The 27,631-nt window shown below is 43.8% G+C and overlaps 1 protein-coding gene and 1 non-coding gene across 4 annotated transcripts in view; one reads left to right on the top strand and one right to left on the bottom strand.

Annotated features, from left to right (window-relative positions):
• SYNE2 (spectrin repeat containing nuclear envelope protein 2) overlaps positions 1–27,631 on the top strand; it is a 280,784-nt gene that overhangs the window by 86,215 nt on the left and 166,938 nt on the right. For all 3 annotated transcript variants that reach the window (XM_090034211.1, XM_090034213.1, XM_090034212.1), the window contains 12 exons: positions 1,283–1,500; positions 1,770–1,845; positions 7,338–7,456; positions 8,074–8,197; positions 9,716–9,873; positions 10,410–10,557; positions 12,280–12,887; positions 13,685–13,864; positions 14,274–14,424; positions 20,822–20,980; positions 21,595–21,756; positions 24,993–25,094. In XM_090034211.1, coding sequence (XP_089890337.1) covers positions 1,283–1,500; positions 1,770–1,845; positions 7,338–7,456; positions 8,074–8,197; positions 9,716–9,873; positions 10,410–10,557; positions 12,280–12,887; positions 13,685–13,864; positions 14,274–14,424; positions 20,822–20,980; positions 21,595–21,756; positions 24,993–25,094 — 2,205 coding nt within the window. The remainder of the gene's footprint in view (positions 1–1,282; positions 1,501–1,769; positions 1,846–7,337; positions 7,457–8,073; positions 8,198–9,715; positions 9,874–10,409; positions 10,558–12,279; positions 12,888–13,684; positions 13,865–14,273; positions 14,425–20,821; positions 20,981–21,594; positions 21,757–24,992; positions 25,095–27,631) is intronic.
• On the bottom strand, positions 18,627–18,699 carry TRNAT-UGU (transfer RNA threonine (anticodon UGU)). Its single transcript has one exon. It is a non-coding gene; the product is annotated as a tRNA-Thr (tRNA).

Raw genomic sequence — 27,631 nt, 5'->3', positions numbered from 1 at the left:
CATTTGTGTCGTACCTCACAATGGAGGGCATCTACACACGAGCACGTAGGCTGCTCCGACATGCTAGAATTCCAGTGCATTGGAGTCTCCTGGAGCATAGCAATTGCCACACTCCAGCAGCCTCCTGCATCTCATGTATCAGCGTCCCCAAGCTTAAAAATATTGTGTTGAATGAGCTTTAGTTCAAGCGCACCCACTGCTATTTTTAAGCGCGGAGACACTGATAGTGTGGTGGTGCTTTAATTAGAGCGACTCCGAGCCACTGTAATTAAAGCACTGCCTCTCCCCCCCACACACACTCCTGAAGCACGTGTAAAAGTGGCTGGTGGTACTAGATTTAATGCACATTACCTAAAGGGCATTAGTGAATGCGTAGACACGCCCACCTAAAAATATCTAAAATTGGAATAAGGCAAGTAAACTCATCAGAAAATAGGAAAGTTTCAGGACTCTGAAGAAGTGTTGTTCAGTATTGGAGCTGGTGAATGCAAGTCTGAACTTGCTGGTTTAAGATAAACCAGACTCCCCCTTCTCTCTGGGCTGGGCGGAGCTCTCTGCTCCACAGCAGGGCTGGCCCCTCCCCTCTGATCCCTGGCTGCAGCTCTGGCAAGACTGCAGGCTGCTCCACCTCCCCCCTACCACTCCCTGCTAAGCAGGAATTCCCCCCTCCCCTCTGCATTGCAGAGAGGTGTCTGTGTATTAGCTAGCAGACCACATGTTGGCTACTGTTCATTTTGAATCAATAGCTAGAATCAACAGGCAGAATCAACAGGTAGCTGGTAATGTCCCTCTGTTGTTTTCTTAATGGTGTGATAAGCGCTGAGAATCAGAGCATCCTGCCCAGGCCTAGCCACGCCCCCCCCAGCTCAGTGCTTGCAAGGGAAGGGAGGGCTGCTCTAGCACTCCCTGGTTTCTTGCTTTAGCCATTGCAGGCATGTGCCTGTATTTCTGGGATGTCTGTGCAATTACAGAGTGATTTATCCTAGTTAGGTTAGACCACCATGCAAAGATTGAATCAAGTCAGGCTCAGGCTTTTTGAATATCTGTCCCTAGCCTTGGTTTCCATTCTGGGTCTCTTTGGAATATGGTGAAATAAGTACCATAATGCCTTAGCATGTAGAATGGGGCTAATTACTTGCTTACCATGAAGTGTTTTGTAGTGGATTCAGAGCCTCAGTTGAAACTGCATGTGTATTGGAAAAGAATGCAAAATATAATGCATGAAAATAATCACTTCTTTATAACTGAATGCGTATTCATTATATTGCTTTTCTTCATTTAGGCTTTTTTTTCTCATGAAGGCAGCCTGGGAGAACTTAACAACTGTTTACAAGGTCTTAAAGCATTGTGCCAAAGACGGACTGCAGAAGAAGCTTCCCCAGAAACAAACAAACTAGCTGAGGATTGTGAACAAAAGCAAGAAGAGCTTGAAAGACATGCAACAGATATTTGCTCAGTTCTTTCTTCTCATGTTGGAAAGGGTCAGCCATCTAGAAAAGGGTAAGTGTTTGGTTGCACAATGTATCATAGCTTTATGAAATTAAGAAATGTAGATTATCCCCCTCACTGGAGGATTATGATGTGCAACATACTCCCAAGCATAAGTGTACTTTTAACACCAGCTTTCAGAAACCAATATGTAACGTTAAACTGTATTTTGGCACCTTCTTCATGCTTGGTTCTAATCTTTTGATACATAATTTTAAGTTTTTTCCTCTGTGTTTTATTGTTGTTTTGGTTCCTAAACTGAAATTGATTTTAAACTCCAGGAGCTGCATACTTGCTTCTGAAAATGGAGAAAAGAAAGTTTTTCCCCAGTCAACTGATACACTTTCAACTCAGGAGGTATGAAACCCTTATATGTTATTGGTAAATATTGATTTATTTAGATAGGAACACTGGCACAAGGAAAATATTTAGTATTACTATTATGATTTGTTACATGTCATGATATAAGAGCTCCCACTCAAAGATTAGGAACTCACTATGCTTGACAAGTAGGAGTTCACCAATAAAGATTTTCTTGGCCAATACCAATAGCTGATTATTAACCAGCCATATGGGTCAATATTGATCCAACATCCAATTTACAGGAATACAGCCAGGCTGCTTGGAGAGCAGTGCCCTGCCAGTAAATCTGTGGTGGTGAAGGGGCGTAGGGGAGAAAAGGGGCGTGGGGGGGAAGATCAAGGCCCCCACAGTGAAGAAGGGAGTGGGGTAAGGGCAAGGGTTGGGGAGTCCCACTCTGGCTGTGTGCCCGCTCCCAAGGGGAGTAGGGGGGAGGCGCGTGTACCCTCAGGAGGCTTCAAGTGCCTCTGCACCAATGTTCGTAGTATGGGGAGCAAGCGGGAGGAACTGTGCCTCCTGATTGCGAGTAAGAATCCAGACTTAGTAGGGCTCACAGAAACCTGGTGGGACCCTACCCATGACTGGGCAGTGGACATTTGGGGATACACCCTGTATAGAAGGGACAGGACAGAGAGGAAAGGAGTGGGGGTCGCACTCTACATCAAAGAGCAACTCACATCATCAAGGATTAACTTTGGGTTAGAGGAGGGTTGGGCGAAGACACTGTGGGTCAAACTACAAGGGGAGCATGGCAAAAGGGACCTTATGGTGGGTGTCTACTACCGACCACCCAACCAGGGGGAAGAGGTGGACCGGGACTTATCTGGAGTCTTATGGAGGTGTGTAAAAGGGGGCCTACTGGGGCCAGTCTCCATGTGGCCCACCCACCTGTTCTTGGGCAAACCGCCTGCCTTCTCATCCGCCACGCTTTGATCTCAATTAATTAATTAATAGATGTAATTAGGCGGGAAGCTGCCCATTTTCTGCCCCGCTGCTAGGGGGCACTATCTGCGGCTCCATTCCTCCCCTACACCGCAGCCCAAGCCTCGCAGATGACATCATGATGTTCTCATACACTCCAGTCCCCCACGATGGGACCCAGAATCCTGCTGTAGGACCCTACCTGGGTTCCTCCCTTCAGGCGGACACTGCCATTGTCATACTGGGCCACATATCGCCCTGCCATGGGTTCCCCTTCGGGTGTGGTCCCCTCACTGGGACCTTCGGCTCACACTAGCCCCAGACCACCTCCAGGCCAGTCGGGACCCCAGGACCCTGGCTCTTGGGCATCCCTCTTGGTGGGCCTCCTTGCCCTTCTGACCCTCCTGGTCCTGGCCCCCGTCTGGGCCAGTCAGGGGAAGCTATGGCAGGCCTTGATGTATGACCCATACTCTTATCCCAGGGTCCCCCTCTCTGGGTCCTCCTCCATGGACATGGGGAGCTGGGGTTACCTCACACCATGACTGGGGCCTCAGGGTCTCACAGGGGACTCTCACTCCCTCCCTGGGCAGCAGGTCGTGGTACTACTACTGGTGTTGTATTCGACCCAAACTCTGCCTCCTCACATTGACAGAGCTATCCCCAAGATTATCCCTACCTCTGGTTGTTGCCTGCCTTCTAGCAGCTAAACTGCCAAGTCTGACCGCTTGCGTCGGTTCCTGGCTGTATTACAGGACCTTCACCTTATCCAGGAGGTGCACAGCCCCACTAGAGATAACGCCTTTCTGGACCTGGTCCTGGCTACTGGGGATGACCTGGTAAGGGGACTGCAGGTCCTTGACCACCTGGGCAATAATGATCATCACCTGCTGGAATTCACTATCCAGCACAGGGTGTCAAGGGCTTATAGCAAAACTAAAGCCCTTGACTTCAGAAGGGCCAACTTCAAAGAGCTTCCAAGATTAGTGGGGAAAGCACTGAGGGCCCAGAAGGTAGAGGAGATGGGAGTACATGAGGGGCGGTCATACCTTAAGAGGACGATCCTCCAGGCCCAAAGGGTAACAGTCCCTGAGTGAAGCAAGTGGATAAGTGTGCTCAGAAACCCCCTTGGGCTCAGCAAGTGCATTCAGGAATACCTGAGGACTAAAAGGGTGGTGTACAACCAGTGGAAGGGAGGGGCTATCACCAAGGAGGAGTACTCCTCCTCGGCCCATGAGTGTAGGAGGGCTATTAGGAAGGCCAAGGCAGAGATGAAACTCAGGCTAGTGTCCAGGATTAAGGACAACAAAAAGTCCTTTTTCAAGTACATTGGGAGAAAGAAGAGGGCACCAGGCAATGTAGGGCCCCTGCAAGACTCAAATAGTAACCTTATGGCTACACCAGATGAGAAAATCGATATTTTTAACAGTTTCTTTGCCTCTGTTTTACTGAACAGGGACCGGGATATCCCTCCTACCAGAGGTAGCGACAATCCCAGGGATAGCTCTGTCAGGCTTTGGGTCAGTGCAGATGTAGTTAGGGATCTTCTGGAAGGGCTGGACATTTTTAACTCTGCCAGTCCAGATGCCCTCCACCCAAGGGTGTTGAGGGAGCTGGCAGGGGTCATTGCAGAGCTCTTGGTCCAGCTGTATGAGCATTCATGGTCATCTGGCCAGGTGCCAGGGGATTGGAAACTAGCTAATGTGGTCCCCATTTTTAAGAAAAGGAGGAAGGAGGACCCAAGTAACTATAGGCCCATAAGCCTCACCTCAGTCCTTGGGAAGATCTTGGAGACAATCATCAAGGAGCACATCTGTGGGGGGCTAGCAGGGGAGATCATGCTCAGGGGCAACTAGCATTGGTTCATCAAAGGCAGGTCCTGCCTGACCAACCAGATTGCCTTTTATTACCAAGTAACTAAATACTTGGATGATGGTGTCACCGTGGACATAGTCTTTCTAGACATTAAGAAGGCTTTTGACACTGTCTCTCACCCTATTCTCATTAATAAATTAAGTGACTGTGGCATTGATGCCTACACAGTTGGATGGGTAAAAAATTGGCTGATGTGGCGCACCCAGAGAGTAGTGGTGGATGGGCTGTAGTCAACCTGGTGAGATGTGAGCAGTGGGGTCCCCCAGGGCTCAGTCTTCGGGCCTGCACTGTTTAACATCTTCATAACCGACTTGGACGAGGAGGTTGAACGCACATTGTCCAAGTTTGCTGATGACACTAAGATGTGGGGTGAGGTGGACACACTTGAAGGGAGAGAAAAGCTGCAAATAGATTTAGACAGACTACAAAAGTGGGCAGATGAGAATAGGATGGGATTCAACATAGACAAATGCAGAGTGCTGCACCTTGGGAGAAGGAATCCATAGCATACATACAGGCTGGGGAGTTCCCCTCTTGAAAGCACAGAGGTGGAGCGGGATCTTGGAGTCATTGTTGACTCCAAGATGAACATGAGCCGCCAATGCCAGACTGTAGCCAGCAAGGCCAGCCATACCTTGTCATGCATCCAAAGGTGCATCTCAAGCCGGTCGATCCTCCCCCTCTATGCAACATTGGTCAGGCCTCAATTGGAGTACTGTGTCCAGTACTGGGTGCTGCACTTCAAGAGGGATGTGGCCAGCCTGGAGAGAGTTCAGAGGGCCACCCATGTGGTGAGTGGGCAGCAGGACAGGCCCTATGAGGAGAGACTGAGGGACCTGAACCTGTTCAGCCTTGGCAAGAGGAGGCTGAGGGGGGACCTGGTGGCTGCCTACAAACTCATCAGGAGAGATCATCAGCAAATAGGAAGAGCCCTATTCTCCCCAGCACCACCTGGGGTGACGAGTAACAATGGTAATAAGCTGATAGGAGAATAGGTTTAGGTTAGAGATCAGGAGGCAATATTTTACAGTTAGGGTGGCCAGAATCTGGAACCAGCTTCCTAGGGAAGTAGTCCTTGCCCCTACCTTGGGTAAATTTAAAAAGAGGTTAGATGATCACCTGTCTGGGCTCTTGTGAACCCAGCATTCATTCCTGCCTGTGGCAAGGGGTCAGGCTAGATGATCTGTTCAGGTCTCTCCTGACTCTAGCTACTATAAAACTATGAAACTATAAGGGAAAGGCAGCAGAGTGGAGTATCCTGAGCAGGGGTGGTGCTAGGGGGAGACTTGCGGGGCTATAGCCACCCTAAAATTCCCCAAAGCCCACCAGTAGCTATCCCTCCCACCACTGCCACCACCACCCACCTCGTGTAGCTGAGTGCACTATGCTCCCACCCACTCTGAGCCTAGCCCTGGCCCAGCTCCCCTGCTGACAAGAGTCTGGCACAGTGCCTGGCCCCAAGCCTGCAGCAGACAACCCACATCCACCCCATGCACAAATTTGGGGAGGCACATACCCCCGCATGCCTCTCCCAGGGGTGCACACTGTGGTAGGGAGCTGCCCGCTCCTCCCCACTCCCCTGCACCCCCTGGACAAGCCACCCACAGCTCCTCCCCACTCCTGGCCCCGGGGTCCCATTCACCACCCTGGCTGGGCAGTGCCTGCCCCTACCCCAACCCCTGCCCCAGTCCCTGCCCCCCCATTCTCCTTTCTCCCCCATAAGCTTACCAGCAGGACACTCCTCTCCAAGCTACCGGACAGCATTCCTGGCCACATGCATGCATGTGGTAGCATGCATCCACGCAGCATTTATTAGTGACATTATGGACTACACTGGCCCCAAAAAGCTGATAGCTAATGATGTTAATTTTCCTTTTATTGGTGCCTATCCGATATGCAGCCAATATATCAGTGCACCTCTGTGTACAAGTATTATTCAAGAGACAACGCTTGTCCAAAGAGTTCACATTCCAGTTCCTCTCCCTGAAAGGTATTCATCCCTGTGGCAATCCCACATAAGTCTTCAAAATAAAATATAAGTGGGGCATAGACATTTTACTGGCCCCTGGCATGGGGATAGATCTCAGCTGCTTACACTGGGGAGCCACACCTGAAATACTGAGTCAGGTTGCATCTCCCCCACAGTAGCTAAAACTGTTGAACAAGTTGGAGCGGAAACAAAGAAATAACAGGTTAAGAGGTCTTAATATTGCCATTAAAATAAAACATAATATTTTACTATAATATAATTTTATAAAATATTATCATATCTGCATTAAAAGATTGGACACATAAAGCTTTTTAAAATAGTTTCCAATGTGAAGAAAGTATGATAGTCTACCAAGTTTTGTATGACATAGTGGAACAAATCTTGTCTAGGGTGGTGCAGGAGCATAATAGTTCACATAAAAATAATGCACAGACGCAGTAGAGTACTTGTCAACAAGATATCCAAAACATGCTGATGACCTACACAGAGTTCAACATGAGTCTCCACAGCATAAGCACCAATAGCTGAAGATGTGAAGGAAACATCCGTCATTATGATCTGTTATTGTCAAACAAGAAATCGGTTGTTTCTTTCTTGTGGGTGTGTGTGCGTGCGTGTGTGCGCATGTGCCTATTGATTTCCATTGAATGTACAGTTATATTGTAACACAGACATCATCATAATTGATTTTTTCACACTTGCTTAGGTGGCAGGACCTATTACAGATGAGATTTTGGAAATGGATGTGAAACATCAGAATGGAGAAAGCTGTACAAAGGAGTCAGAGAAACATGGTGATTTGCCATTAAAGACCTTGTTAGAGAGGTAATTTTTAACTGGCAGAATATATACATGTTTAAGAGACAACAGGAGACTGAAATTTTGAAAATACATTTAAAATGGTATGCATCTGGACTACTTTATCCATGCTGGATACTGTTCTCTACTTATACCAAATGTTGCTTGAGTATCCATATAGATTAGTTATACAATTAGTTGCTCCAATAGTTAAATATTTTTAAAGATCTTTATAGCAAAGATGGAGTTATTTTTTTCCTGCTCATATCTCCTCTTTGGTGAGGGAGACCTGTGCTTCAGGTGTATATATATGCCTTATTAATACTTCTGAATACGGTAAAGCCAATATGGTGGACCAGATTTTTAAAGAATGGCTGGTTTTGCACACCCAGAACTCCTGTGAGAGCATGCAAACTGTCATTCACATACACATATCTATACCTAAGTGAGCAGTAATTCAAATGTATGCATAAATGCTCTTCAGTGTTTGCTCTGTTTGGAAAACAGGCAAACATTATATTAGAAAATTGCTGAACTTTCTTTAAATGCCATGCTGTGATCTAGCAAACCAGAGTCTTCTGTTACAATAAAAATAATCATATTAAAATAAATGCCGTGTCTAAAAACTGCTGCTTTTTTCCTAGCTTTGATGCAGAGAAAAGTAATCTGGAACTTCATTTACAAAGAATCAAAGATGAAGCTGTGTCTGGTTTTACCAGTGAAATACAAGATGCCTCATGCCTTCAGAATAAACTGTGTGAGCTAGAGGTAGATACTGAGTGTTTTCACAAACATATCACTTGTGTACAATGTTAGTGCATTAGGAATAAGGAATTATGATATTTTCTCATTCTCAATCTCCTTCAAGATGCTGAGCATGCTCTAGGGGGTAATAAGCATCTGCAAGAGCTGTTGCATTCAAGGGGAATCCTGAGGGCTCAGCAGTCACAGAAAGGCTGGGGCTCTTCAGCTTGGAGAAGCGCAGGCTCAGGGCAACCTGTAAATACGTAAGGGGTGGGCATCAGGATCTGGGGAAATGCCTGTTCACTGGAGCACCCCAAGGAATGACAAGGTCCAACAGTCACAAAGTCCTGCAAGACCGTTTTAGACTGGACATAAGGAAAAACTTCTTCACTGTTTGAGCCCCCAAGGCCTGGAATAGACTCCCCCCAGAGGTGGTGCAAGCACCTACTCTGGACACTTTTAAGATACACTTGGATGCTTATCTTGCTGGGATCCTTTGACTCTAGCTGACTTCCTGCCCTTTGGGCAGGGGGCTGGACTCGATGATCTTCTGAGGTCTCTTCCAGCCCTGCTGTCTATGAAAGCTATTAAATGTACTTTGCAGGACTGAGGTCATACACAAAGTGGAATTGTGCCAGCGTGGCCGGAAGGACAATTTGCCCCATTACCTGCACAATTAATCTAGGCTTGTCATTTGTAAAGGTCTGAATTGCCAGTAAAACATTATTTTGTCACATTACATAAAAAAACCCATGCGTGAAGCTTGCAAAGTCAGGCATTCCTGACTGTGTTTTACTCATTACCTATGCCTGGAAGGGGCTGCAAAGAACACGGGGGAGACAGTGTCCCTGCTCTTAGTTCCTCCTAACAGATGGAAAGAACAAAAAGTACCACTCAGTCCTTATAACCCTGGCTTAAGGTATCTTTTGTTGGTTTGAGGAGGTGGTGCATAGTAGCCAGGTTTGAATGTAGGACTTCGGGGCAATGATCACTACAGATGGAATCTCTGAACAGTTTAGCTCTAACTGGTTTCTGTTGTACCTGTACAAAGGCTTGTAACTTGGTCGTATTTGGGAGAATTTTCATAGAGATGGTAAAAGGTGCGTACCTACCATCAAGGCATCCTTTCTGCAGAATTCCAAATCATTGCTCCAAGCCTAGAGATGCAAGTTTTTCTCAAATAAATGGTTGAAAGTTTTTTTGGTTTTATTTTGTTTTGTTTTTAACATGTGCAAAACAATGCATTTTCCCATCATTCTTGATAAATGACTGGACCATTCTGTTGAAGTTTTTCCAAATAAAAAGTAGAAACCAGAGGTAGATACCTGGCTTGGAAAATTTTAGTCCAAGTGGGTAAAGCCTAGCAAAGTTAGAAACAGTTAACAATAGGTCCTTGAAATGGGAAGTCTGTAACTATCCTGGCAATCATAACTATAAGTGATACTTTCTAGTGTATAGTAACACTATCGAAGGTAATTTTCAAATGCATGAGGTATTATGTAGTGCCATTTTCAGTCTTATAACTATGTACATTTATTTTAGGTTTTACAGAGTAAAGCTAATTCATGTTGGATGCAGTTTGAAATTATTGCATCTAAGTTAGAAAATCTTGTGGATGAATCAGAGAAACTTACTATTTCTGAAATGAGAAACAAGCTGAAAAGAGAATGGAGTGAGCTTCAGGTTGTTCTAAATCCCAGGTATAAAATAAAGTTACATGGCTTTACTTCGCATTATCTGTGGAGCAGTATGTTGTCATGTCATTAAAACACATAAAATTGGGTAGTGCATCTTTTGCATTCTGCAGGGCAGAGGTAAAATTGCATGAGGTCTCCTAATTTTGGCATTGCTTGATTTAAATCATATAAACTTAACACAGTCTTGCTGTATTTTATGGAGTATTATCTGTCATATGTACAATATACCAATAAACATCTAGGGGCATTGGCATTAAGAACTTTAAAGAGCAAACTTTTATAAGACCAAGTTTTAGTTTCCACATGGTTATCTTTGGAGTTTCCTTCAACCTTTTGATTAAAATACATAGAGTGGGGTCTGATCCTGATTACATTTCAGGCAAAATTCCCCTTTATACCTGTGTGAGAAGGGTACTCACCAGATATATGCAATGGCCAGTGGGTTTACAGTAAAACTGTGCGGTTTTTTGCCCTGCTGCATGCTTAGTGCCTTTTCCCTGGCTGCTGCTCATGTTCATTTTTATTTCCCTTTCTTGTAGAATGAAATCATTAAAGACTGCTTTGGAACTTGTTTTGCCAATAGAAAATGAATCCAATTTTCTATGTGAACGATATCAGCAGCTGCACAAAAAGGATGTACAGCTATTGACTCTGACAAATATTCCTCTCGTTTATGGACAATTGAAGGTAAGAGATAAACACAAAGGGCACGTTTCAGTTTTCTAACATGGGAACAGTGTGAAACCCTGCAAAACTAGGCATTTGGACAGGCAAAAACAAGAGAACTGTATGGTACTTCTCACTCAGGGATCTAGGAGTGTCCTTAGCAGTCTGAGAGGTTCTGACCCTTTTGGAGTTTAACAGCATGTGTTATCCCCTTTTCTGTGAATAATATTGCTACTGCAGAGGGAAGGTAAGAATACCTTCATAACGGAATCATAAATATCACTTCTTGCTTTTGACTCCTCCTCCCATCTAGTATGACTTTGGTTTCCACCTATCTGTTTTTTATTAGGCTTGAATTGAAGAAGTTCTGACTGCTACAAGCATGACCATTGCCTGTTCTGGGAATTGTACCATCCAGAAGACCTTTAGGCCCCTGACACATGTTACATTTAAGACATGATTAACAGGTTGATTGGGTGTAAAATAATAACCCGGCACATGTGCACCTCTATTTAGGTATGGTAATGAAGTAAATAAGCCACAAAAATATTCCACATATAACGTAGAGTAACTTTGTGGCTTGTTTGCATCATGCCTTAAATTGAATGTGTGGCTACCCAGGACCTATCAAAACCTTGTGTGCCACGCAGCTGGGTAGCATACATGGTTTTATAGATCCTGGCATAGGGGGATCCGGGAATTGGGTTATGGCAGCCAAATCCCAGGGTCTCATGCCAGGCATGAGTAAAAAGCCTGTGTGCTACCTAGTTAGTTGACACATGAGGGTTTATAGCTCACTGTACACTGCAGCAGCCCAATGCCAGGCTCCCAATGTATTAGGACCTGTTAAAACAATGTGTGCCACTCAGCTGGGCAGCACACTTAGGTTTATAGCTCCTGGTGCACCTGCAACTAAAATCTGGGAATTTACTTGGCTGTATGCGCAACTTGGGCAGTTCTGTTCTGTTGTGCAGCTGTCTGGCTAGTGTGCAAGCTGGCTGAGCTTCTCAGATGGTATGCATGGGCAATGCTGAATCCAAGACTGTGTGCAAGTGACAAAAGCTGCAGGTACACAGCTGCCATTTATACACATAAAGTGAAACAGGACTTAGCCCTATGAGTCTGAGACCCTTCTTGGCAGTGGGGTCCCTGCGGTCTAATTGCTTCAACTCTGAAAATAATTCTGATTCTCCCAGGCCTCCCCTGTACCTATTCCAAGATATACACTGAAGCTGTGAACGCTGAAGTTTATTTCCTCTGAGCATTACATGACCTTATAATGCTCAGACTTTGCAAACAGAATTCTACTACATACATATTTTACTCACAGAGGGTACGTCTACACATTCGTTAATGCATTTTTGCTAATGTGCATTAAATTTAGTACCTTCATTGTGAGGTACTTGAAAAGGAGCATTAGCCTTTTTTAATGTGCATTAGCAAAAGCTCACAGGTTTTGCTAATGCAGGTTAAAATGGGCTACTGCCCATTAAAGCTCACATATAAACATGTCCTGAGAAAGTAAAATTCCTAATTTATTCTTGTTTTCTCTTATAAGTGGCTATGTCTTAAGTGAAAAGACCAGACAGCAAAAGCTGAAGATATTCTTCTCTGTGCTTTTCACATTATCAGTTTTTTTGCGGGGGTTATGTGAATTTTTTTCTTTCTATATGTTTTGCTGGAAATACAAGATACAGTTTCTCTTCCACTTTGGTAACCTTGCCATGATTCTCTCAATTTCAGGAGATCCAGAAATCTATACAAAATCATATTGAACTATGCAAACAGCTGGAAGAGCTAGACAGCTCAACAAGAGATGAATTTAACCCAGCAGATTTCCAAGCTGCCTGCAGGCTAATGGATAAATGTAAAAAGCAATCTGAAGAAATGAATCATAAAATGCAGGTCAGCGAAAAAGTCCTTAAAGATCTAGATGATTTTTTGGCTACTTTAAAAAAAGTCAAACTTTCTACTGAGTGTGCTGCAAGTCAATTGCAGCCTGGAGAACCTGCAGGGCAAGAGACTGCATGGAAAGAAATGGCACAGCAAGAAATTTCTCATTTGAAAGAAGAGGCCAAATGTTTGGATGAACGCCTGAGTCTAGCTGATATCCATTGGGAAGATGCTGAATGTGGAGGGATGGTCTGCTGCGAAAAACTGGTTGCAACTTTATTGGAAACAGTAAATGATGCCTGTGGCCAGATAGATAAACAGGAGCTCACCCAGGAATATGAATTACAGGAGACTTTGTCCAGAAGAAATTCTGTACTTTTAAAAAATATTCAAGATATACATGATAAGATGAATAAAATAGGCTTGAGGGATCCAACAATTCCTGCTGTTCAACAGAGGTATGGTGTGGGGGGGAGGGGGGGTTGATATGTTAAATTTGATTAATAATTTCAATACATTCGTAGGTATTTTCATCATGGCTTCAATCCAGGATAGTATTTAAGCATGTGTTCAAGCATCAAACAACCCCACTGAAGTTGGGGTTGTGCTTTACATTGTGCATTTATACTTTGTTTGAGTGGAGGATGAAGGGTATGTGACCTCATCTGGTATCAGGAAGGTTTGCAACACACAGTACGCTGCCAAATAAGAGTTTCACAATATATTGCTAAATGGTGATGGATATCAAATGTCAGTGCATTTTTATGTATCTCACCTCTTAACTGATAATACTTTTGCATTTTAGGAGTCTTGCTTCTCCTCTTCAAGACATCCATTTGATATGGAGCCAAAAGGGATCTGCTATATTGTGACCATTTTTAATTGGCTGTTGATTGCTTGAATTATGAAATCCACATATTACCATATTTTTCATGCCAAGGACACATGATTGGAGATAGTAAATTGAGCAGAGTGACATTTTGTATTTGAATGCACTATAATTAGCTATGTTACTATAGAACACACTGGCCTATAAAATGTTGGATTTGGTTCTCAGAGTGGAATATCTCCAGTGAAGTACTGTGCCAAATTACGTCAGTTGAGGATCTGGCCCTTCATTTTTTTATCAATGTGCTTTAGACTAGGCAGTGTAAATAGTTCGCGTTATGTTTCCAAGAAGCCACATAATTACATGGAAAAATCACCCAGGATCTATTTTAATATAGCATTGTACTTTATTTCCTCATTTCTTAAGGATAAAATCATTACATGAATTGGAACAAGAATTGAATCAGTATGCCACTGACATTGACTTCATACGAGAAATTGCTAATCGGCTTCTGCAAACTGAAGAAACAAAAGGCAAAGAAGCAAATGAACAGTACAGCGCTACACAGAGGTTATGGGAGGATACAAAACTCTCACTCAGTGAATGGTAAGGGATCATACAACACAGCTGCCTGCCATAGTGGGGGCTGGGGTTGGAGAGCCATGAGGTCCCTCCAGTCTTGAGTTCTGATGAGGTTATTCTGAAAAGAGTTACCATAAATGAATACCAATGTGCTGCCGAAATTTCAACTTTCTCTGCACTGAGACTCCCCTATGGCTGGAGGTGATATTTTCTACTTCCTGCCCTGAACAGTTGTGTAATGTTAACGGTGTGCTGTAGAATAGTTGCTGGTTTCACTCCCCACCGCCCCCGGGGGAGAAACTCACTCTTCTGGATGAAAGGTTCTGTATCAATATAAGTTATTAATGTAAAATCACTTTTAAATGAGAGAAAGAGAGGGGGCAGGGGTTGCTCCCTATTACATGCACAATAAATAATTTTGTTTTTATACCAGCCAAGAACAATGTGCCAGGGTCCTGGAGCTCCTCAAACAGTATCAAAGCTACAAAAATAGTTTGACAAGTATTATGGAGAAACAAGAGAATGTTCTTGCACAGCAAACTTCTTACCTGGGAAAGGAGAATTTGCAGAAGATGATAGCAAAGGTGAGTGCTAGGAACTTCAACTATATAGAGGCAGAGACCCAAATTGGAAATTAGTTCTCTTTCTGATCCTCTCAAAAACGGAGCTTCAGAAACTGAGACTTGGTTCTGGCTCTAAACTGGCTGAGTCTTTAAGTGTTCCAAACCAGGCGTTTTCTGTAGATTTGTCTCTAAATCTATGCAGTTAGGTGAAGTGACTTTAAATATGTGTCATTTTTTTTATTCAGAGGAAAATATAATAAAGAGACCCTGTAAAACCCAAGCCCTTTTGAAATTATTGATATCAATGAGGCCTGTAATGTTTAAAATACCCTCCAAAATTTCCTCCATTTTTCTATAGTAAAGCCTTTTATTGAGCAATTGCTAAGAAAACAAGTTAGGTTATGACTGGCAAGATGTTTTAAACAGCTGATCTGCGTTACCATTTTAAGCACACTAGACAACTGGAACAAAGACAACATTCAGTGCAATTATTTTGGTCTGTTTGTGCTAAAGAGGCTTCTGGTGAGGTGACAGAGGATCATTATTATAGTCCTTGCACAGCACCTGGCCAAGGAATTAAGGATAAAATCATTACATGAATTGGAACAAGAATTGAATCAGTATGCCACTGACATTAACTTCATACAAGAAATTGCTAATCAGCTTCTGCAAACTGAAGAAACAAAAGGCAAAGAAGCAAATGAACAGTACAGAGCTACACAGGGGTTATGGGAGGATACAAAACTCTCGCTTAGTGAATGGTAAGGGATCATACAACATAGCTGGTCAAATCCTAGCCACCATATTTGGTCAAATTCTAGCCAGTGCCTCTAAGGGGCACAGCTCAGAAATGTATAGCTCAGGGGGATGGAAGTAGGGCTGTGCGAAGCTTTGGTCCCTGATTCAATTCGGCAGAGATTTGGCCCAATTCGGTAGCCAAATCTCCGAATCCGAATCAAATCAGAGGACCCTTTAATCTCTCCAAATTAAATCAGAACCCTCCGAATCAATTCAGAGAGACTCAAAAATATTCTGCGATTCGGATACAGACACAACTTTAAATGTTTTTTCTACATAGCTCTAAGTAGCAGGGGCTTGTGGACGCTGTGAATCTGGAGCACATGGAGCATCCCACAGAAGCACGGGAGGCTCCCCAGTGCGCTCGGCAGCAGACCTGCAAGTGGACCAGAAGCACTTCCGGTCCACTTCCGGGTCCGCTGCAGGGGGTGGAGCCCCCCCCACCCCACCCCCCGGCACTCTCCCAGCTCGGCAACCAGTGCCTCTTGGGTCTGGGGTGGGGGCCCCCCCAGCAGACTCCCAGGGAGATGCAGAAGTGGACCAGAATCAATTAATCGAATCACCGTCTCTGATGATATGGGCCAAATCTGAATCATATAGGGCCCCCTTTGCATACCCCTAGATGGAAGGTAAGATAGCTTTCACCCACCCTGTACCTTCCCAGATCTTGGCTGCTCTGGAAGCCAAGGCAGGCCCTAATGTAATTTAGGCAACCTCAGGTAAAGGAGATCCTAGAGCTAAGTTACAGCAGCCTGTTGCTGCCTATCTGAGAGCAGCAATGCTGCCCCCTGATCTCCACAGTTTTATGTTCTGCTTCCCCACCCTTACACACTTATTCTCTGCTGTGCTGCCCCAGTATTATGAGAGAGAGGCCATAGCTGTCTTTCTCACTTCTTGTGCTTGAGAAATTCCCCCTGTCCATATGCAGGGCAACGAGAAACATTTTACATTGGTTTGATCATTTACATAATGGGTTGATTCTTTGTAATCAGAGACTAGTCATCAATGGCTCAATGTCTAGGTGAGAGGAGGTATCAAGTGGGGTTCCCCAGGGCCGATCCTGGGTCCAGTATTGTTTAACTGTTTAATATGTTGAATGCCTTGGATGATGGGATTGAATGCACACGCAGCAAGTTTGCAGACAACATCAACTTCAGTGGTGTTGCATATCCTCTGAAGGGTAAGGTTGCATAAACTCTGGACCTGGATTAAGAAATGGTTTGGAGTCCATCAGATGAGATCAATATCAGCCTTGGGACACATTGTGAAACATAGAACACTTGGTTTTCTTCATGTCGGCACTTAGCCCTTAGGATCACATGACTGAATAAGCGTTTGCATGCAGAGGGATTTGTTTCATTGCACCATGTCACTCTTCTAGAGTGTTGTTGAGTTTCCTTCTGCTCTTTCAGATTTCTAATTCAAGAGGCCTAGTGGTGTGAGATGCTGCGGGACAGAAAAGGTTCACAGACATTGTAGAGTCCTACAGATATATAAACAGTCAATTCCAGACCAAACAATGGAGGCTGAACAGAATTCTGTCCTGCTCATCTTATATGCTGAAATAGAGAGAGACTAGGCCTAACTGCTCACTGGTCGAAAGAGGGGTCATGTTTTCATAGTGACACATTTACATTAACAGCACATGTGGTATCATGGTTCTTCTGGCTTGCACTCCCTGCAAGAGAATTTTAGCCTCTGTAAATACCAGCTGCTATATGTGGTATTTGCTAATTGCAAAACATTCATGATACCTCATGCATTAGCTGATATTGCTATGAAGGTTATGATTCCTGTAGGGGGACTCAAGGAACATGCTCTAATTCGTGTAAAAATAATTTTTTCATTGCAAGTGCATGGCATTAATATTAGTGCTAGAGACCATGGGTGTCTGGTGCCTTTTGAGTCGGGGGGGCATGTACCCCCCTGACACCAGTCAGTGAGCAGGGGGAGGTCCCCTGGTGGCCGATCCCGCTGGCCGGAGGGTGGCATTGGTCTCACTCACAGTAAAAGTGGCCACACTGCTTCCGGAGCTCTGTGGCTGCTTCTGGGAGTGGCACGGCTGCTTTTGCTGGTGGCCCTGCTCCCTGGCCAGCTACATAGGAAACATGGCCTGACAGGGGATGCACTGGTGCTCTGAAGGGGTACACGTGCACCCCTGTGCACCCCCTACGTGTCACCCCTGCCAGAGACATTGATGGATTTAACTGCATCAAGATTAAGAGTACATTAGACCTCAGAACCTTTCAAATGACTTGCATCTTAATTTTGACACTGTTATGTTATCCTACAGATAAAATGATCTTGTTGGATCATAGGAAAGTAGGGCTGTCTTAAACCAAATCCTCCCTTAGTCTTTGCTTCTCTAGACTAAACAGTCTTTGTTCTTTTAGCTTTTCCTCATAAGTGTTGCTTCCCAGGCCCTAATCATTTTTGATGCTCTGTGATGGACTCTCCAAACTGTCCATATCTTTTTTAAAGTATGGGATCCAAATCTGGACACAGTACACCAGGTGAAGCCTCACCAGTGCTGAGTAGAGCAGAAGAATCACTTTCTCTGATTTGCAAGTGACACTTCTGTTAATATAACCCAGGATGCTGCTGGCTTTTTTTCCCAACAAGACCATACTGTTGGCTCATATTCAACATATGGTCTATAGCAGGGGTGCTCAGCCTTTGGCCCATGGGCGAGATGCAGCTCCTCAGGTTTTTCTCTGCAGTACTGCAGCCTATCCTGTCATCACTCAATGTGTATTTCATAGAATCATAGAAAATGAGGGCTGGAAGAGACCCCAGGAGATCATCTAGTTCAACCCCCGGCTCAAAGTAGGACCATCCCCAACTAGATCATTCCAGCCAGGGCTTTGTCAAGCTGGGCCTTAAAAACCTCCAAGGATGGAAATTCCACCACCTCTCTGGGTAACTTGTTCCAGTGCTTCACCACCTGCTTAGTGAGAGAGTTTTTCCTAATAGCCAACGTGAACCTCCCTTGCTGCATCTTGAGACCATTGCTCCTTGTTCTGTCATCTGCCACCACTGAGAACAGTCCAGCTTCATCCTCTTTCTAACCACCCTTTAGGTAGTTAAAGGCTACTATCAAATTCCCCTCACTCTTCTCTTCTGCAGACCTGAATAAACCCAGTTCCCTCGGCCTCTCCTCAGAAATCATGTGCCCCAGCCCCCTAACCATTTTCATTGCCCTTCACTGCACTCTCTCATAGATTGTAAGGCTGAAAGGGACCTTGAAAGATCATTGGGTCCAGCCCCCTGCCCTAGGCAGAAAAGATAGCTGGAGTCAGATCACCCCAGCAAGGTGACTGTTCAGTCTCCAAAGTTGGCAGCTAACAGGCAGATTTGAACTGACAACATCTCAGTTACCAACACTTACCTCAGCCACACAAGAGGCATGCCCAAGGAAGAGACTTAGGCTCCCATGAGATTTGAACTCAAGACCACTGATTTACAAGACCAGTGCTCTAACCCCTGAGCTATGAAGCCATGTCTTTCTGTTTTGTCCACATCCTTTCTGTGGTTGGGGAACCAAAACTGGACACTGTACTCCAAATATGGCCTCACCAGTTCTGAATAGAGGGGAAAAATCACTTCCCTTGATCATCTGGCATTGCTCCTACTAATGCAGCCCAGTATGCCATTAGCCGTCTTGGCGACAAAGGCATGCTGTTGACTCATATCCACCTTATTGCCCACTGTAACCCCCAGGTCCTGTTCTGCAGAGATGATGCTTGTAGCAATGCATGGGATTGTTCTGTACTAAGTGCAGGATTTTACACAAGTCTTTGTTGAACCTCATGAGATTTATTTGGTCCAATCCTCCAATTTGGCCAGGTCACTCTGAATCTTAGCCCTACCCTCCAGTGTATCTACTACTCCCCCCATCTTTGTGTCATTGGCAGACTTGCTGAGGGTGCACCCTATAGCATCTTCCAGATTGCATTAATGAAGATATTGAACAAAACCAGCCCCAGGACTGATCCCTGGGGCACTCTACTTGATACCAGCTGTTAACTAGACCTTGAACCATTGATCACTGCCCATTGAGGCTCAAGATCTAGCCAGCTTTCTATCCACCTTACAGCCAACCTATACTTCCATAGCTTTTTTGCAAAAATGTTATGAGAGATCATCTCCATTGAACTTGATGCTGTCTGCAAATCTGCTAAGTGTGCACTCAATCCCATCATCCAAATAATTCAACATATTAAACAATTAAACAGTACTAGACCAAGGACAGGCCCCTGGGGAACCTCACTTGATACCTCCTCCCAACTAAACATTGAGCAATTGATGACTGGTTGCCGAGTACAAAGAACCAACCAATTATGTATCCAATTTACAGTACTTTCATCTAATCTGTATTTATTTAGCTTGTCGATGAAAATACCTGTTTCCCCATTTAGGCTTTCCGATGAATTCCTCTCCCCATGTTGTTTAGATGCCATCCCCCAACTTACAGTCTGGTTTATTAGACTCAAAGAAAAAACTCTAGCAGCAGGGTTTATGCACTGTGTCTCCTATTCTCCTTTGGGAATAATCCCTTTGTCTCCTCTTGAGGAAAAGCCTCACACCCCTTTCTGGCATCTATAATCTATCACACCTCTGCCTTTTTTCCTACCAGAGAGACCCATTCATTTGCCAGACTTGCTAGCCCAAGTGGAGATCCTTCTGACTGATTTCAGACTTGCTTTTAATCATGAGCCAGGACTGTGATTCCAGTTTTAAAGAGCCAAATCCATCTGTAGCAGATGCACCGTGACATGGGCTTGCTCTCAAGTGGAGGTGATCTGTTACAGTTATTTCCCCACCATTGTAAGTCAGAGACTCACATTCCTTCTGGGCTGCAGGGTTACCTGGAGGGCTCCTGCTCACTGCCCCCGGCCCCCGGTTGCTAGCTGCATCTATACCAAAACAGACTCCGTTGTCTGTCAAAAAGGAGACCCATTAATGTTTATGTCAAATTGCCAAACACTAGAGGTCAGTGTTTCATTTCTTGCATTTTTACACGTCGTTTATAAACATGCACGGTTACACCACAGCACAAAGAAACAATTGTAGGATTTATATAAAAAGTTGAAGGCATATTTTTGTTTAAGCCCTTACCAAGTTATTTTGACAATTGCTATTCTTAAGAACAAACTGTGCTAAAATTGGTGATCAGAATCATAAGTTATATTTTCCTTAGCTTTGTATTGTTCAAGTGATTAGGCACTGGGCTGCTTCACTTCATATCTGAAATATTGTATATGGCTGCAATTTCCTTTTGATTCCTGTGGATATTCGCTTGTTTGAGGCAAACTGTTCGGGTTTCGTAGGTCTGAAACTTGTTTTTAAACCTGTATTCCTGTTTCCCACTTTGCAATTTACAGCCTATATCAAGATTTAGCTGGACGGACAGGTGGAATGTTCTAATCAGTAAATCAGTGGCACAAACAGGGATATAATGACAGAGGATAGATTTTTAGTCTCACTCTTATTATATAAAATGGATTATGTTGTGTCATGCTGTTTTGTGTCTAAATTGAAAGGAACAGCGCAGGATTTTTTTTTAAAAAGTGTTTTCCTGGATGCCTGCTTTCAGCTGGACATTTTGTCTTTTTCATAGATTGGAGTGGTAAGAGAAGAACTTAATGACCACTCTGAAGATGTAGACAGAATAAATCATATCTGCAAAAGCCTCCAAGGCAAGCTCAGGAAAATGAGGATATTTGAGGAGTCTCCTTTTGAGAATGAAGCTAACATTATCACGGACCGATGGCTGGATGTATGTAAAAAGCAAATTAACAGGGTGGTTTATCTGTTATGCATTATAATAACTGATTCTGACTTGGTGTAATATTTAGAATAAATTAAAAGCAAGATGCCAAAGAACTTTAATAAACAAACTCAAGCGTTTATCAGAGCAAAGCTAGCGGCGCAATTGTTTTGATCCATGCAGCCGAATAGCCTGTGGGCTCCCAGTAATAAGGGTCAGTATCAAAAGGAAGTATTTACTCTCTTTGTTGGATTTTTAAGCTTTCCTGGCAACTTCAGTTGTTTAGATTGTGGAAACTGTGTAGAGAACTATTGGGGCTGGACAACAGGCAAGAAATAGAAATGTTTGCTGGTGTCTGTGGCCTCACTGCATCAATCCTATGAGATTAGATGGAGAAATCAATGAGGAAAAACTCTGTGCTAAATTTGTCTTTAAATTGAAAGGCTGCCACTATTGGCCATGTCTGATCAGAGATTTAAGTATCACAATAAAGACACACATGATTTTCCCCCTCTGTTGCATATCTTGTTCTTTCGGGTAATTCCATTTCACCTAGATTCTGTGAAAGTGCCTTGCTTCTAAAATGTTTTTTTAATTTGTTTTTAATGCAAATCCTATGGCAGATCAATGAAAAAACTGAAAATTATTGTGATAATTTGGAAAGAGCTCTGGCTTTGTGGGACAAGCTTCTCAGTTTGTTTGGCAAGATTGACACCTGGGCCAATACAGAACTTAGGAACATAGAAGAGTGTCATCTGGCAGAGGATGAGCTGACACAGTTGAAGGTAATTTGACAAAACTAAGGCAAATTGTACATAATATAAGCTCATTGCAATGATAATGATTTGTTGGATATAAAGATTTATTCTGGGTGTAAATATTAGGGTGTACAGAGAAGCTTATAAAGACTGTAAATTGTCTCTGCAAGGGCAATTTCTTTGGTTGAATGGGGTTCTCCATGGTGATAAAGTGACCAACAGGAATTCTGTTTATAAGGGGGGGTAGAATTGCAAACCAGAAGTAAATAGGTAGTAGAATTAAAAATGCTACCGTGTTAAAACGAGGATGGTGATTATTGCAGACCCTCTAGGTTCTCTAGTCCTTTTGCTAAGTACTGTATAAACATATAACAGGGAGATGGTTTAAAGAACTAAGGGTGCTGACAGATGTGGGGGAAAACCACCCACTTTATTGGAAGCGACAGCAAGTTACTTTGACCCGCCTCCAGAGCATCTGCATAGATCACGTGCTTCAGCAAAGATTTTTGGCGCTTTTATATGAAGCTGATTCAATTAGTTAATAGAGAAAAGCGCCAAAAATGCCCCACTGAAGCACCCAATCCATATAGATGTTGCAAAAGCTGGGTCCAACTAATACAATGCCTTTTTTGGGTAATCACTAGACTCGACACAGGAGCACACCAAGTTTAAAGTAAAGCACCATTTTTTTCCACATCTGTAAGCAGACTTACAGTTTAAACAAGGTGTTGCTTTTATTCCAGCATGTCTCCAGAGGAGGATAGTCTCTGCTACGCAGACAAAGAACACCAGTGACAACTGCCTTGCTAGTTAGAAAACATCTGTCTGCTAAGATCATTGGTCCAGATCCTCAGAATAACTGAGCAGGGCACTATGCAATTCAAGAGATTGCAGAGATAGCCTTTGAGTTTCCTGGATCTTTAGCTGTAGGCTCATCTGGTCCCCTGGAGTAATTTAGAGAAGGCTTTCTATCAGGCAGTGATTGCATCCAGGGATCAGCTTTTCATACTCCCTTCATCCCAGTTATGGCCTCCTTGGACATGAATATTTGGGTGGGATAGAAAATCTCTTAAAGCAGCCTTATGGCACTGAACATCCTCACATCCTTAGCCTGTGTGGTGAGTGTCTTGTATCTGACTGTTCTGGTTGTGCAGCTAAAACCAACCAGCACTATGGTACATACCAGCTGCATTATGCTGGAGGATCTGTGCCACTGTAGCTACAGCAGTCTTCCAGTAAAACAAATATTTGATCAATTCGGACAGAATTCTGATGGAAATGTTTCCAGTGCCCTTTGCAGGTATGCATTCTTGCTTTTTCTTGATATTTATTTCCTAGAGATGCCATTGTTTTTACTGTAATGCCACTACTATTGCTACTATATTTTTATAGTTGGTGTAATAATACCTCCAGTGTGCAAAGTGCTTTTCAAAGAAAAAAGGTGCATATGTGTGCGTGTATTGACAATTTTATATTGTTGTTTTTATTGTATTGCTATAGCTTATTTAGGGATAGCTTAGAATATAGAAAAGATGGATGAACATCCCCCTGTTGGCAACTGTCTCCCAAGAGCCATTTTGTCAAGTGGAGATTGCTGAAGTGCAGCGTGTTATGGCCAGACATGCCTTCCTTGCCAGGGTTGGGAGGGGCTCGTGTCAGAGCCAGATGTGCTGTGTTTATGTCTCCTAGATTCCTCACAGGGGAATCCCTCAGCAGGGAGTGTAAAACCAGCTTCCTTCCCCCCACCAACCACTAACACAATGAAAAAACAGGGAAAAATATTTGGTCCAATGAGCAGGAACATGCATTCCCCAGGCACAACTCGCAGCAGCTCAAATATGTGCCAGGGGAACACCCCTGCATGCCTGCTCTGGCATACAGCAAGTGGCCCCAGGTGAAGTAGGGGAAGCAGGGGCCAGCACCTGGTCTGGCCCCAGCATCCTCACCTGAGGTCCTGGGGGCCTCCCCAGGCTCCAGCAGTAGCAATCCAGCTGTGTGGAGCTTGGCTGGCAGCTGGAGTGTGGCTCTGGCTGGCCAGGCTCCCATTCTGGGCAGCGCACACTACAGCCACGTGCACTGTGATGCTTTTTTTCTGGCACAGGTTTTCTGATAGCAGGATATCCTGTTATCAAAAAAATCCATGGCGCTGCCAGTTAGCAGCACAGTGAATCCCTACATGTGCAACATGTGCAGTTTGCGGCGCCACCATTGGGATGCACCCAATATGTTTAAAACTGGCGTAAATCCAAAGGCAATCTGGGCTATTTACTTCTTTTGTTTTACTCTGAAATTTCCTCCCTTAATGTTAATACAACAAAATTATTGCCACATCTTCTATATGCACTATGAGCTATCAACCTTAATCACTGCTCCTTTACAGCAGTGCAGTTAAGGAAAGCAAATTTTAAGTGTATGTCACCAAGAAAATAAGCACAACAGGAGCTCTGTTGTGAACTATTTTACAGGGTATTTAATAGATGGTTTCCATATAAATGACACAAAAGAAATTGTACAACTTTCATATATCGTTGATGTGAGAATAGAAAATCCTTTTTTGTGTGTGCTGTAGTGGTGAATGTGCAGGGATTACTCAATCCCTAAGCAGCTGGAGAAGGAGAAGGAGGAGTACTCTGAGCGAACGAGTCACATGGAGTGTGAAATGCAGAATGTTTTTGCTGTTGCCTTTTTCATGAGTTGAAGCTGCTTGTTGGTATTTTTCATTTGGGCAATCACATTTTTCTGTGAGTTTCTCTCTTTTGACAGCTATGGGCATTGTGTTGGACTATTATATACCAGAAAATCTAAAAACATGCAAACGGCATTGTAATATGTTGTCATATCAACACAAACCTAAATAATCAGGATCTTTGTAATTCTTGATTTCAGTTTATGACTGTAGAGAATGTTTTTAAAAGTAATAATTTTTTAATAGTACAGTTAAGAATTAAGTACAAAATCAGTGTTTTTCCTGGGAGGTGACTATGCTATGGAAAAATAAAATAACAATTGAGGTTTTCTGCTTATTTGTACTACCTTTTTGACACTTGAGATATATACTTTTTTTCCTCGTGTTAAAGAAATAATTCTGAATGACTCGTTATTTTTGTCATAAATAACATCAGTCATATAGTCATTTTGCAAGGAACTCTGAATGGAAATTTTGCATGCCACGCTATAGAATTCATAAATGAACTATATCATTGTAATACCCAATAGACATCACTTTTGATAGAAAATTACAGAGTGATTTTTCCCCCCTTTAGGCTTGTTTACAGGTCTACGAAAAAAACCTGAAGGATTCTGAGACAAAAGTGGCAGAGATAGAATATCTTCTTAATGGCAGTGAGTCTCCACTGGAATTACAGGTAAGACGAAGCTTATGTAGTTACCATGATGACTCTGATCATTGTAATACTCCCCTTATGTCATACACTTTCTAAAAAGGGAAGACATGAGTATAGTGAAACAGGGACACAGAATTTCAGTAGGAAAGATTTCAGCCAGCTCAGAGAAATAGTTGATAAGGTCCCATGGGTAAATAGATTGAAGAATAAGTGGGTCCTAGAGGGCTGTCGGTTCCTAAAGGCGGCTCAAAAAGACAATAGGCTATTGCAACACTGTGGAAAGATACAAAGAACTGCAGGAGATGGATGTGCCTTTAATATATCTGAAAGTCAAAAGAGAAACACAAAATCAGTAGAAGGAAGGGTCATTAAGGGAGTGTGCCAAACCACAGCAAGACCTTGCAGAGACAAAATCAGATACAGCTCTCAAAGGATGTTACAGACCTCAGGAAGGGGGGGTCTTAGAAATATGTCAGACAGAAATATGTCAGACAACGAGTTCACTGCTCAGTAATGAGCAGGGATCCTGGTTTTCCATGATAAAAAAATTGCAAATTCTCTGATAAAATAATCACAAATTCTCTGATAAAACCCCAAAAATCTGTGATAAAAATGAGATGCCTCACTCCCCCCACACTGCCCCCTGGCCCTGCTGGTGCCCCTCACCCCCCATTCACAGCCTCCTGTCTCCCAGCCCTGCCAGAGGGTGCCAGGGACCCAGGCCTACAACCCCTGTCCACAGCAGGAGGTGGCAGCTGCTGCAGCAGAGAGGATCCCATTTCTCTCCCCCGCTGCCTACTGCAGGCTCGTGTGGCAGGGGGGCAGCTCACCCTATTGCACGCACTCCTAGGGATCCAGGTAGGACTCATGCCCCCCAGATCTGTGTGCAGGTCAGGGTGGGACCAGGGGCAGGCTGCCTGCTGCAGGCTTGGGTTCCCACCTTGCTGCCCTCTCCATAAATAAACTAGTGAAAAGTGGGCTAGACAGAATTACTGTTAGGTAGACACACAGTTGGTTGAGTAACCACAAGAAAAGAGTAATTATAAATTGATTAATGTCAGAATGACAAGAAGATGCAAGTGGAGTGCCATAAGAATCTTAACTGGGTCTGATGTTGTTGGATCTTAAGAGGTTAGTCTAGCCCCTGCATAAGGCAGCATCAGACCTGTCTAAACATTTCTGTTTGCTTAACCCAAGAACAGAGATTGCACAGTCTCCCCAGGTAATCTATTCTAGTCTTGAACAATCCTCATCTTTGCAACCTGGAGATTATACAAACATTTCAGAGGATAGGGCTAGAATTCAAAATGTTCTTGATAAATTGGTGAAGTGGGGACTAACCAGCCAATTTTCAAGGGACCCGAGAACGGCAGTTGTAGCCCTGGCACCGCTGCTGCTGCTGCAGGAACTGTTTGTAGTGCCTCTGGCTCGCAGACTCGGCATAAGTCAGAAATGTGGTGTAGTCTCAAAACAGGCAAATACAGTTTTGGGCTCCATTAAGATGAGTATTTATAAGATGCCAGAAGTAAGTGTACCACTCTGCCTGGCTCTAGTTAGGGCTCAGCTATCTGGACCCTTCATTTTAGGAAAGATGTAGGGAAATTGGGGTGTATTTAGAAGTGAGTAGCAAAGACGACAGGGAGCTGGACTGTGACTCAAAAAGGAAAGGGTGAGAGAATTTGATATGCTTAATTTCTTAAAAGAAGATCAAGGGGAGACACAAAAGCAGTTTTCAAATACTTTCAAGTCTGCCATGAAAAGGAGGGAGAACAATTGTTCTCTCTTGTTGCAGAAGGCCAGACACAAAGCAGTGTGTTGAAATTGCAGCCAACCTGATTTAGATTAAGAAGAGTGAGGCAGTGGACCAATCTGCCCTGAAAAGTTGTGGAATTCCCTTTATTGTAGGCAATTTCCTTTATTGCTAGGAAGAGGCCGGATTGGCATCTGTTGGATTTAGTGCATTCCTTATTTGTGCAGGGAGTAGGACTAACCCTTAGAGTCCCTCCTAACCCTGTAAATCTCTGTTTCTATATTTACCCTCCAAAATATTTTACACTGGATTTGACCTCCCCCAAATGAAAGTGAGATATTTTTCTTATCTCTCTTTAATATTTAAATTGTCCTGTTTTCAGTGTGACCTTTCAGAACAAAGTTATATTTTCAATCGTGTTTCACCTGGGTTGGAGCCAAACTGTGGTATTCAGGGGCTGGTACATCTCCATTTGCTACCAGCGGAAGGAATGCTAATGGGAATGAGATGGGGGCCTTACCCACTGGTTCTAGGGGAGGGCAAACCAATATAGAGCTGAAAGTACAGTTCAAAGCAGGTGGATAACCTACTGTACTGCTGTGAGGCACAATATCTTCTGGAGCTTCCTTGTAGACATTGTGACTCCACTATTTAGTTACTCTTGGATTCATAGATTGTAAGGGGCTGGAAGGGACCTCAGGAGATCATCGGGTCCAGCCCCCCTGCACCAGGCACGAAAGACAACTGGGGTCAGGTGACACCAGCGAGGTGACCGTCCAGTCCCCTCTTGAAGATCTCCAGGGTAGGT

This window comes from Crocodylus siamensis, chromosome 2 (assembly GCF_052110815.1).
Source record: "Crocodylus siamensis isolate JL-2025a chromosome 2, ASM5211081v1, whole genome shotgun sequence".
NCBI lineage: Eukaryota > Metazoa > Chordata > Crocodylia > Crocodylidae > Crocodylus > Crocodylus siamensis.
Note: the sequence above shows the minus strand (reverse complement) of the source record. Positions and strands in the feature narration are given on the sequence as shown.